Below are 13,401 nucleotides of genomic sequence, written 5' to 3' on the forward strand. Positions count from 1 at the left end.
ATCCAAATGCATGCAAATTGATTACCGCCTTGAAGGTCATCGAATTCCAGCTATAGGACACACAACACGTTAATTAACTTATATATGTTGCTGTATCCAGAATTAATATAGCTAACTAGGTTATATAACTATACTCAATATCAGAAGGAATATTTGTGATCGATCAGAGGGCTAGGTACCATTTCTACTGTCAAATGGGACAGAGTGAATCCAAATTCGTCGCCATCGATCGATGAGCCTCGTGCGCCACAGGATGCCTCGTGGGCATTATTGCATAATTGGGGAATATATATCTTAGACATCGTACGTGGAGATAGAGATACTTGTGACCACTTGGTGCAAGAAGTTAATAGATATTGGGCCACCATTATAATCACCAACCACATGTTTCATCAACAGATAAAAGTCTATAAACCATCGTACATCACAGGAATTTATTTGGGGCAAAATGGTCAAAAACATTCACTCAAGGGCCTATCTGCAAAAATAACAATAGAGGGGCAGCAAGTTCAAAACAACAACAATACTGATTGTGCATCTCTGGATCACCACATGTTTCATCAACAGATAAAAGTCTAAACCATCATACCAGGAATTTATTTAGAAATCAAAAGGAGAAGAAAACACGCAGTACAACTATTCAAAAAACAGAACACAACCAGTAGGAGGGAACAAACAATCCACCACCATCAGTCTTGAGTCATAAACATAGATACATCCACCCACTCGTCCTCGTCCACCCATTTCCAGTCAGCCACATGCTTCAGGTATTTACACAAGCATCACAACCCACTTCCACGTTAGCATCAAACTTAACAAACCTCAGTTTCAAACTTGAGGCAGATACCCATACTAAACAACTCCTGAAATAGCAGTTTCGCACCATACGGTACGTTAATCCTCACGACGTTCTCCCCCGATTTGCAGAAACCACAATAAGGCCCCCGTATCTTCCCGTTGCTGACAACTCGCTGGATCACATTAGCGAAACGGCTGCAGGTGCGACAGACATGCATCTGGGAGAAGTCACTGAGCGTGAACAGACGCTCATGCAAGTTAGCAGCAGCGCCATGGGCGAGGAGGCAATCCCGCTCCATCTCCCCGAACTTGACCCCACCGAACCTCTTGCGATCAGCAACGGGTTGGCGGGTCAGCGGGTGAACTGGACCCGTATTTCGGAACTTCACCTTGTCCTCAGACATGTGGATCAGGCGTTGGTAGAATGTCGGGCCAGTGAATATCATGGTTTGCATGAGCTCACCTGTGCGGCCATTGAGCACTCTCTCGGCTCCCCACCTCTGGAAATTTAAACTGAGATGATGCAAGGAATAGTTAACAGATTATCAAAGAATGAGAGTTAACAAATATAAAACCCATAATCCTCAAGCAGGCACGAAAAATGCAGGGAACTTTAGAAAAAAATATAGCCCGTACTGGATGAAAATTAGGAGAGAAGATTGCTATCATTATATGCAGTTATCTAGTGAATTATGCAATTGTTGAATAGTGAGTTGACCAATTTGACCAAGGGAGAGCTGGAAAACTATTTTTTAAAAAAAAGAGAGAATTTATTATGCATGGAATGTGCATTAACTGGGTCTTCAATATGATGCCCAACATTAACAAACGCATTGTAGATAATTCCTTAAATTCATCAGGTACCAACATCCCCCTAAGCAAGTATGAGAAAAGTGACAATGACAAGGTAAAGCAATCACAGACATCATAGTGAACAGATATAATACAAGTGATGCGTAAGCCGTAAGGTATGATCTTTTCCCTTATTCTCTGTGTATGTGTCACGAGAGAGAAGTAGATATGAGTGTCTGTGAATACGTTCTGAAACATCATGCTAATATGCAATTTATTTCCTAAATTCTAACTTCTGACAATACATGAACATATACTAGGAGAAGAATTCAGACGTTAAATCCCTCAAAAGGGAAGAGCGAAATGCAAGATTAGATCAGGAGTTATTCTGGAACTTATAACATTTTGAACGTGCACCAGAGCTGTCTCCAGTTTATGTCAGAGGGCATCAAATTCAATACTTGCTGTAGAAGCATGATATCAGTAACAGCAGTTTTATAAATAAAAAAAGATCTCAGAGTTCCAATAATTGAAAATATACCGGTGCAATTGCTCTGCGATGACATCAACCGACGGAGTTGTAAATGGAGTAGCATATGTTATCTTTCCACCAAGAGCAATACCCTTCCCAAGTGATGCCTCTAGCAACTGACCAGGAGTTTGCCGGGTTGGAAAAGCATGTGGATTTATCACTATATCTGGAACAATTCCTTCACGGGTGAAAGGAAAATTTTCTTGCGACTCCAAGAACCCAACAACACCCTTCTGACCGTGCATACTGGAAAACTTGTCCCCAAGACAAGGAGATCGGACCTAAGGCAATTTGATTAACAGGTCAAGGAATGATAAATGTCCAAAACACACAGCTGATAGAATCAGTTCCATTTAAGAGTATTATGCAGTAGCTAGAGACTATAATGAGCATAAATTGTGATATTATATCAAGAAAAAGGAGCTTTCATGATTTGAACAATATTTCAACTTCCACTCAATTTCATTTAAGAGAAACTTTTAGATACTGTGCATTTTCCTAACTCATAATATTGTATTTTTTAAACTTGTTTATGTAACATTCATTGATTTTTCTAATTATCTAAATTAAGTTTTGGCTTTTTCTTCTAAAACGTAAGGACCAAAACAACTGAAGCCCCTCGAAGTCTCTAGGTGATTAAAAAAACCATATTCCAATTAGGGCATGTTTGGTTGTTTTCCGAAGACAAAAAGGAAATGGAAAACACACATTTCCAACCCATTTCAAGACATTTCAGCACATTTTCCGCTTTTCTTTTTTTTCGCTTGTTTCGCAATGAAATCCCTGCCACGTCACATTTAAAGAAAACTCAAACGCAAAAGCAATAGTAATACAAGAACAGTAATCTAAGTAATGGACTGCTATAAGTCTGAAACTAAGATGCATGAAAACAGGTACGGCTGCAGGCACGGTACAGGACACGGCAAAATTGTAAAATATACATACATTTAATAGTTATTTAAATTAGCTTATTATTATATTATTAAACAATTTATTTAGGAGTATAATTATTAAATAATAATGTAATCATTAGTTTAAGTAACACTATTGATATAATTAAACCATTTATATTATTAAATATTTATGTTATGGACATATTTTATTATAATATTTATTAAATAATGGCAGTAGTTTTTAAAATTATATGACTTTATGTTGTAAAGAATATTACCTTGCTCGATAATTAATATCATCTTAGTAATAAAAAATTGGATGGCATAAATTAAAAATACTATTATTTAGGAAAAGTACTTTATATAAAAATATTGGATCCTTGAAATTTATGAGACATTTACTTTCCAACAAAAAGTGAATGACTCGTAGATTTCAAAAATCCAATATATTTATATAAAGTAACTTTTCTAAATAAAAGTATTTTTAATTCATAATGTCTAATTTTTATTACTAAGATGATATTATAATATCGAAAAGGGTGATATTCCTTACAATATAAAGAATCAACCCCTATTTATGCTATTATTAATACTACAATTATGTACAATATTTTATTAAATAAATAATTTTACTAATTCATTACAATTGATACGTCTTTTATAATTAATTAAAATAAATTTATTAGCTTTGTTATCATTATAAATTATTAATATGTTCGACCAAGTGACCAAATATTTTTTTATCATTATAAATTATTAATATATTCTAGGGAATGACCAAATAATTTGAGAAAATGAAGAGGTGCATGGTTAATGAGGTTATGCATCATTATTTTTATAAATAATGGTATAATTGTGAGAGATAAAAAATTGAGAGGGTAAAAAGGGAAATAAAAAGTGTTGACATGGGTATTCTCTTTTATAAGTAGTGTATATATATATATATATATATATATACGTCTCATTAGAATTTAAATTCCTATCATGTCCCTTTAAGTTTCTTTCATTATGTTGATTATTATAAATTGGAAGCTATTCGTATTTGAACTAGAAACCTAAACGATTGTTAAAATCATAGTTTTGAACTTGGGTATGGGCTGGAACGAACTCGATCTGTCTCTAACGAGTTTCAAGAAATGGATGTGAGCATTGAAAACTGTAGGATATACGTCCAAGAAGTGATTGACAAGTGTTTTTAATTAAAATGTATATCATATAATTGACCACGTCTGAATAAATGTATGCGTGTACACAATGAGTGTCCATGAAGTTTGGCCACGGATAGGTGTCGGGTACGTGTCAGGTACATGTCGAGTATGGATATGGCTTCATGATAGAAGTACCCAGGTAACATAGTCTGAAAGTGACACAAATGCACAAGACGATAATAAAGAGAAAGGAAATACATTGATAAGGTCCACTAATGTCTGCCACTTACATGAAAGTAACATTTGGAAGTGTGAAAAGAAAGGGGAATAGTAAGATAATTCTCCAGGAAACAAATTAAAAAAAAGGAAAATGTAAAAACAACATTATTAACCCCCAATTAGAAAACGTAGACGTGTTGTAATGAATTTATGTGGCTAGCTAAGTTACCTGGAAGAAAGATATCCGTAAAAGGAATTGTAACTGGACAGGAGTACAGATCTTCTGAACAGAAAGATTATCAAATCGACAAAACTTAATTGATTACAAGCAGAACTGCTGTCTAAAATCTCACCTGTCTCAAAGTGACAACTGCGAAGTTTTTCCCTTCATCATTTGCCGAGAGCACCACCTTCTGTACCATCCCCTTCTCGGTATGTTTCAGCTTGGTACTGTGATCTTCTCCGGATTCTGCAACCTTTCCAATCACAATGTCACCAGTCTGGAGACAAGCACCAATCCATGGAAAGCCATCATCTTCAAGAGAATCCACGCGACCCTTTTTGCTCTGCATCTTTCCAAACTCCACCTTGTCTTTCAACTTGATTCTCTTGGTAATTTCTTTATTCTCAACCTCTGCTTTATAGCTCCTAAAATGTTCAGTACGGAACATTCCACGTTCTAATGAAGCTCTATTCATCACCAAGGAGTCCTCCTGGTTGTAACCAAGGTGAACATTTACTGCCACGATAGCATTCTGACCATTGAAGAGCTCTGGCCTCGACATCCCATCCTTCAGGCCCAGAGAATAATCTCTCCTACCAAGGCAGTCAGCTACCACAGTTCGGAACAGAGGCCTCTGTGGATAATACATCTGGTGCATCAGTGTATCAACCCTAATATCAGGATTTGTGGTTGAGAAACCAACAGCCTGATGTGAATGCTTCTGAGCCTGAAATAGGACCCTCCGTGCAAGGTTATGGTTGGCAAAAGGGATGATACCACAACTCAATCCCAGTAAAAAGGAAGGGTCAAGCTCACAGTGTGTGTATGGTATTGCTGCTTGCTTGCTACCCTCCTGCAACAGGTATCTGATCCCCCAGGCAGCTCTGCAGTCCTCTTCTTCTTCTACACCAATGAGTTCAATAATTCCCTCATTTACAAGGGACTGGTACGAGGAAATCCCACCTTTGAGGCTTTTGACTTTCTTCAGATTTTCAACAATTAGAAGAGGTCGTAAAAGTCTCCCAGCATCAGAAAATATTCTCACCTCCTTCTGGTGTTGGTCCAATTTGATCTCCACCTAAGTTTTAAAAAAAAAAATTCAAATAACAGACAAACAAGTGTAGCAAATGTTAATTTCAGACTAAGACAATGTGCATGAAACACCAGAACAAACTTAAGAGAGCAAGCCATAGAGTCCATCAGCCTCTAGCGAATAATCACAAGATACCTCACAATCATCATTAATTCTTCAAAGCATTACAGTGGTGTCAACTATGTGGCATAGTAACAGTCTAAAAGGCTTCACAGGGATGGAGAAAAATCCTGCCAGTTTACCAAATCTAACCTAAATGAGTCATCAGTGCATCCTGCCTCAGTGAAAATTATATGGGGTAGGAATATACCCATGGATGCTATCAAATCTAGGTAAGAAAAGCATAAGCTTTAGTTTATTATTTTCCGATGAACTTAAGTGGTCTAGTTGACAATATACAAATATGGTGTCATATATTCCGAGCATATAACACATATATCATTAACATTGCAGATATATGAAATTTTCCAGATGACCGAACTTTATCTACTTGTGCAGCAGTTATATGTGAACAAGCTGTTCTAATAACCACTTGAATTGAACCCACATTGAGAAGCATGAAGGGAAAAAGAGGACCTGAGAATTGATTTCCTGTGCACGGCGCATTTGTCTGAAGTTTAGAACAAACAACCTTGAGTCCGAACACACTCCAATCCAATCCCCGTTCAAAAAGATTTTATACGTTTTACTCAGTGAAGAAACAGAAATTTGATCCAATTTTTCCATTCCACAGGAAACCAACTTATCCAGAACAGGTTCATTGATGCTGGAGCTGACAAGAGCAGTAACTGATAAATTCTTCACTAGCCCACAATTCTCTCCATCAGGGGTGGAGAGAAAGCATAGCTTTCCCCAATAAGACGGGTTTCTGCCAAGCACAGTTGTCCATAATAAGTCAATATCAAAGTCTAGAATGACAAATAAAGATTGAGCGCGCATATAACTGTGATATATTGGATGTTTCATGTAGATGTTTTTTAAACCAAAATTGGAAATGAAAAACAAAAGCAACAAATCATTTCTCCTAGCCACAAAAAATGACAACAAAATAAATGTTATTATAAATACAATAACATTTTCTAAAATGTTATTATAAATGTGTGTGCTTTTCTTTTTTTTTCTTTTTTCTTTTTTGGATAGTGTTTTTTTTTATAGAGTTTGAAAGTTTTTGAACTTTTTTGAGGCTCACATCTGGATGAACCTTAAAGTTGTACAGGGATGGTACATACCTTGTTGCATTTTGGTAATAAAAGTTTTATTCACTTACGAAAAAAAATATTTTCTAAAATGCCCAAATTGGACACCAGTTCTATGTGCTTCACAACAAGTCAACTGAACAGAACATTCCCAGTTACTATAATTTTTAAGATGATATATATGAGAAAAATAGGTATGCTTGGTATCAAGCACAAATTTTGTGTTTGGTAATGAGGTGTCCTATTCACATCCTCTCATTCCAATTCTCAATCACTCTCCAACTCATGTGAATGTGAGCCCCAATTTCAATGAGTGAAGGAAAATATGTCAAATCACTATCAAGCACAAAAATTTGTGCTTGGTACTAAGCATACTCATCTCTCTCTCTCTTTCTCGCTATATATATATATATATATATATATATATATATAATGGGTATCCTTGTCATAAGAGGGGATTATATATCGGACGGCTAAAATTGATATCGGATCCCAGTTATTGGGATATATCAGGGATAAGTAGTAAAAATTAGAGCGTTACATCGGATGAGGAGCATATAATATAATATCTTAAAATATAATCGAAGCACCTTTAATGAAAAATAAACATACTAATATTCAAGTAAAATATGTTTAGAATCACTTACCAATTATTTTTGTTTAGTTAATGCGAAATAGAATAGAATAACATTGTTTTTGTTTAGCATGTGGGTTGGGCATCGAAAAAAGAGGGTTTTTGTCTCCAAACCCAAACCAATTCACTTAGAATGCAAGTTGTAAAAAATCGAGTGCTTTTTAACCCACGAGAAATCAGCCACTTTATCGGATTTACATTAATATATTGGGGACAATCGGCCCAAAACTATATGCAATATATTTTTGCAAAAATCATATCGGTCATAATAGCCCAAACCCTATATATCGGTGATAAATCGATAAAATCAGCCTATTTTTATAAACACCGATACACGCGCGCCCGCGCGCGCACACACACGGAAGTCCTGTTACTTTGTGACTTTGTGATTCCCTTGGATGCAATGAAGCAGGAATTAAGTTGCACTCTGAGCAAAATTTTTCAACAAGGATAATACTCAGAAAGGCGTCCTAATTGTATTAAGGTGTGATGTAGTGTCACCAATGAAATTCCCAAATATATCTGTTCACCATGTACCAGGACATCCCCATGTTATAGCTTAAAGAAGAGTGAAGCCCCATATTTAAAGATTCCAATTCTCCAAATTAATAGCTCGCTTAATCAGCCTTAATAAAATAGACTATTAAAAACACTTGCTACATCAGTACAGTACTGGTTCACTTCAACAGAAAAAACAGCAGCAATTATCTAAGTATACAACAAATTCCAAAAGGCCAACTGGTCAAGTTTTCTGTTTAAAATGATGAAGAAGCTCAATTAATTATCATTTTCTTACTGCCAACGAACTACTTGCAAAGGGGCATAAGTTGTGCTGCAACCTACACTAAATTAATATTAAACCAAAAGATCATTGACTGAATAAAGCATGACTTAGTATCGCATTCTCATTTCAATAGTGAAAATTAGTTTCCACATTCAAAGCATAGCCCATCAAAATAAAGTAGAGAGGAAATACAAAGAACCCGAAGGTGACCAAAAAAGTAATCCACGACTCAAAACAACCTCAAATTAATAATAAAAAGTATGTGATAGACTAAAAATGCACTCACGGATATCTAGCATCTCCAGCTTTTCCAGCATAAGCAACCTGCTGCCTTGTTTTCCTCAGACTAGACATCATCTGTAATGCATTAGTTCTTTGGAGATTCGCCACGACTCCAGAACACCTCTCTGTCTTTATATATGGATGACACCATTGACCAGTCGAGAAAGCCCTATTCAGGCCATTTGTGACAATCGAGGCATCCCAATAACGTTCTATCAACTGCAGGTCACGATCTCCACTAAGATCTCTTTGCATGGCTTTAACCATGCGCTTCTCAGCATGTCGAATATTTGCCCACAACTCTCTACCAAGCAACTCACCAACTAAGTCTAACCTTTTATTTCTGAAATCATCCCTCTTGTCACACTTTCGCTTCCCGAAACAGCCTAGCAACAGGCATTTCACAATGTATCCAAGAAAAAGTGCCTTCTCCCTATGCCCGGAAATTGTTGGAAATAGGTACTTCCCAACATACTCATCAAATGACTCGGTGGGTGGAAATTTCGAGTTTTTAATAAGACTATCCACGTAGTCTCTAGATCTTCCCGCTTTTCTAAAATCATTACATTGTTCATCAGCATCTCTAATAGTTGCTAATATAATATTAGTAATGTTATTATCGCAACCATCAAGATCAATCATCTCAAAAACTTCCTTGTCAGAAGCAGCGCCAAGGGCAAAAAACATGACCCAAACCGGCATCGTGGCATATAAGAAGTATATGCTGATAAGTTTCCCACTATTTAAACCATCAACTTTCGAAGCATCAACAAGTTTAACATAAACCCTTTTCTTCTTCATCTCAGAAATATGTGATGCTGTCCAGACAGGTTTATCCGTGATCCACAATCTTGTTAAACAGCGTTGCTCCTGCGCAATGAAGACCTGCAAAGAAGAGAGGTCAGAATGCAACAACCTCAAGAGCACTTCCAGTTCATTTAACTCTTAAACAAAGCAGAAATAACATACTTAATAGGGTAAATTTCACAGAATTCCCTTTATGTATGACCTACTTTTAGACAACCCATCTAAACTTTAGAAATGTCACTTATACCGGCAAAATGGTATTATGCTTGAATGCATAAGTTGTATTATGTCAGATGTTATATGCAATGCAACCGAATACAAAACCCAAATTTGAAACCAACAAACCATGATTCAGGGTAATGAAGAACTTCGGCAACTCTGAGTTCGATTCAACAACATAAAGACATTGGTCACTTTGAATCAGAATTACACAATATAAGAGTGTTATTGTAAAGTAAATCCAGGATATCCGCAACATTCAGAGTACTGTAAGCTGAAATGAACAGATCATTTGTAACATTATTAACTAAATAACTATTCTTTGATGGATACTCGCTGCACCAAGATACCTAAGCTACATAACCTGCTTGCTTTACTTTATCAGACAGGTGGGGAAAGTACAACAAGTTATGTATGTGAATAACATTGTGTAGGTACAAAAGACTGCGAGCCTAAATAATCAATGACAAGCAGTTAAACAAGACAATTCATACTATTATGTAAACAAGAACATAATGTCATAATATATTCAAAGAATTTACACCTCGAAGATGCAAACTTATGATCCAGGTTTCAGATTTGACGAGAGAGAAGCTGATTTAATTCAACATCGTATGTGCGAGATTCAAGCACCTTTCACGTGTCATCGAAAGGTGAGCATAAGATTATATTACTGTGGAACCAATGAGACCACTTGAACAGGAAATATATGCATTAATTTTAAACATCTAACATCAATATTTCAATAATTCAAATCTGACACCCGAAGCTTAGGGTAAGGTGATGGGTTGCTGTTCTATAATAATTATCAAGCAATCTTAACACTTAACATCCACACACACACCCCAACACTCACCTTGGAATTTAAGGATACAAGGAGACGAAGGATAACTTCTGTAAAGAAACATATTCAAATTGCCAAAAACATATTCAGATACGAAGAGACGAGCTAATATAGAAACTAAGCTAATCACTCTCTTTTCCCAGACGTGTAAGAAGAATTCTGAGCCTAAAACCCTTCAGCATCGGTAACATATATTTTGATAAGCACGCAGTTTGAAATGAAAATAATCTGTAAGACAGTAACAACTATGGAGATATTTTAATAATTCACATCTCAATCGATTATAGTAATGAAAAGCTGGACTAAGCTGCCCCTGCCAGCCATTGTTGATCCCTCACTAAGAAACAGCAAAAAGAAAGAGAAGGAAATGAAAGAACAAAAAAAAAGTATTGAAGACACGTGAGCATACATGCATTGATGAAAACATTATGAATAGAGCTAAACGTGATATGAATAAGTAGAAACAAGGACAAGGCTCTCATACATATTTAAGTTAAGCAGATTGGTGGAATCCTAAGGAAAATACAAGTGACTAGTAACCCGTGAGTCATCATATGTATGATTAAGTACAAGCACTGAATGTTGTTGATGAATATGGAAGGGGCAAAATTACCTTTTCTGCTCCTTTAACTATAAAGTAACCCCCAGAATCATATAAACAATCACTTTTATCCAGTGTATCAAGCCAGCACAATTTTGATTTCACCATCACTGGCATGCTTCCTATGGTAATCTCCTTCTTGTCATCGCTCAATACCCTTTTACAGATGTGTGAATCTTTTCCAGTTTTAGCCTTGTCACTCTTCTCTAGTATGTAGACCTGAAGAAAAAAAAGGATGATGCAAAGCTTCCAATAAGATGATGAAAACCATAGAGACAGTACATACTATGAAGAATTAAAGCAGGTTATATGTTGTAATCCCTTGAATATAGATGTTAGGATCTATCATAATTAAATTCTTCAATATACAATCTCTGGCTCAAAGGAAAACTGTCGCATCAAAGTAACATCAAGGACTAGACTAGGTTCAATAATATGTCTAATATTGTTTTAGTATTAGCTGGCATCATGCCACACCATATGTGTGTTTTTCTATTGAATCACCCGCTTACATATTTTTCTATGTGCAGCAAACTGCTCACTAATAGAATGTTTTTAGTTCCTTAGGACCCTAGCAGATACATATAGTAGTATCTGCTATAAACAATCTTGTCCATTTTATGTGTATTCATGTATATGTGCTGCTTTGAATTCATGGAGTAACATTGATTCTTGATAAACATGAAATATCATTACAAAACTGAAAGAAGAAAAGGTTTATCTGAATATAAGAATGACAAATAATGCATAGTTCTTATAGCATGTGAATGCAATCTACATACCTGAACCCTTACTTCCACTTTTAATTTCGACGAGTAGGTCATATTTTGCAGTCGGGCATGCTTAGGCAACAATTTTAATTCTTCTGTCTCCTGACCACTTCTTTCGGTCCAAAAAGTTGGCTTTCCGAGCCTGACCTTTCCATAAGTGATAGTGGCATGCTGCCAATCTCCTCCTCCACCCTTGGATGGATCATAGCCTGGTTCCACGACTACTTCACCCAAAGAATCAAAAATCTCCTGGAGCCCACTTGTTATGAATTGATTGAAGGAGTTAATCTGATGATTTATCAAGCCAAACTCACTAAAGAAGGCTCGTGCTGCATCTTTGCAGAACCTTTCCAGTGTTTCTTCTTTTAAATCAAGATATTGGGTTACACAGTCTGGGGAATCAACATCCATAGTGTCCTTCTCCTCATTTTCGATAATCCAATTCCAATCATCTACATTGACTGAACTCTTTGGCAATTGATCACCTTCCATCTGCATTCCATAAATGCGATCTTCTACTAAGTATGTTAAGATGCCTAAATTTTCTATCAATAAGCATTAGGTTATTTTAAAATGTCATAATGCAAATGTAGATTTTTTTTTTTTTTAAGAATGTACAAGCCCAGAACTAAGCTAGCTCAAAAAAGGGAAAAAAAACATCACTAGGCTACCTATTTCTTCAGTTAACTAATATGGGTTCTGATTGTAACTTAATCAACCAAAAAAAAACGAAAACTTAGGATGCCTTAAAACAAACCAAAAAAAATTCCTTTTCCTGCAAAAAATTCTAGGAAAATCTATGTAAATCCAAAACTCAAACACTAAAAGAGGGTTCACAAATACGCTCCTCTTCTTCCCAAATCACTAAAAGGGACATGCAAGAAGGAACCTTTGATGAATGTTGACATTGTCTCGCACTGTTACGCACTAATTTCCCAGTTAATCTTAATAAACATCAAATTTGGAAGCAACTATTTCATAAAACATAGTCGAAGAAGTAAAAAATAACGGGTTTCAACTATTTCCCTCTACAATGCCATTAAACCATGAAAGAGAGAGAGTGTGGGCTTTACCTTGGAGGAGTTTAATGGAGAACGAGTCGGTTGCTCTTCGAGAGATTAGGGTTTGGAGATTGATTTAGAATGAGATTGATTTAGAACTAGGGTTTTGGTGAGAAGACAGAGAGGGGGAAACCCTTTCGTTTCCAATTGATTTTTGGGTAAATGACACTTAAGTATTCTATTGTTTGCTATCGTTATATATATATATATATATATATATATTTAAAAACGCCACTTATAAAAAAGTATCATTTTATTATTCTATGTTATAAAAAAATATTATAATATTTTAAATTATAAAAAGTAATATTTTAATATCTTAAATTGTAAAAGACTAATAGGTTAGTACTTTTAATTCGTTGCATTGCATGTTCATTATCATATATATCGGCCATATCTATTATTATATTTATGGTCATATCTACTCTCAATCTTTTTGTTAGTTTTTTGGGGAAAATGCTTCTAGCCTCCAAAATCCAAGAAAACGTGCTCCCCCCCCCCCCCC

The 13,401-nt window shown here is 35.8% G+C and overlaps 1 protein-coding gene across 1 annotated transcript; it reads right to left on the minus strand.

The window, feature by feature from the left end:
• Nucleotides 567-13,064, minus strand: LOC109832624 (DNA-directed RNA polymerases IV and V subunit 2-like). The gene is made up of 8 exons (XM_020400001.1): nt 12,909-13,064; nt 11,848-12,327; nt 11,078-11,284; nt 8,599-9,479; nt 6,275-6,566; nt 4,736-5,683; nt 2,132-2,403; nt 567-1,311 (listed from the first exon to the last, which is right to left on the minus strand). The coding sequence occupies exons 2-8, from the start codon at nt 12,325-12,327 to the stop codon at nt 813-815; spliced, it is 3,579 nt and encodes a 1,192-aa protein (XP_020255590.1). The 5' UTR covers nt 12,909-13,064; the 3' UTR covers nt 567-812.

This window comes from Asparagus officinalis, chromosome 3 (genome assembly GCF_001876935.1).
Source record: "Asparagus officinalis chromosome 3, Aspof.V1, whole genome shotgun sequence".
Classification (NCBI taxonomy): Eukaryota; Viridiplantae; Streptophyta; class Magnoliopsida; order Asparagales; family Asparagaceae; genus Asparagus; species Asparagus officinalis.

Excerpts from the sequence above, each read along its gene's own strand:
- LOC109832624 (XM_020400001.1), bottom strand. The coding sequence starts at position 12,327 with ATGGAAGGTGATCAATTGCCAAAGAGTTCAGTCAATGTAGATGATTGG. Across the intron at positions 11,285-11,847 it reads AAGTGGAAGTAAGGGTTCAG|GTCTACATACTAGAGAAGAG; the intron begins GTATGTAGATTG and ends TTTTTTCTTCAG. Across the intron at positions 1,312-2,131 it reads ATCGCAGAGCAATTGCACCG|TTTAAATTTCCAGAGGTGGG; the intron begins GTATATTTTCAA and ends GCATCATCTCAG.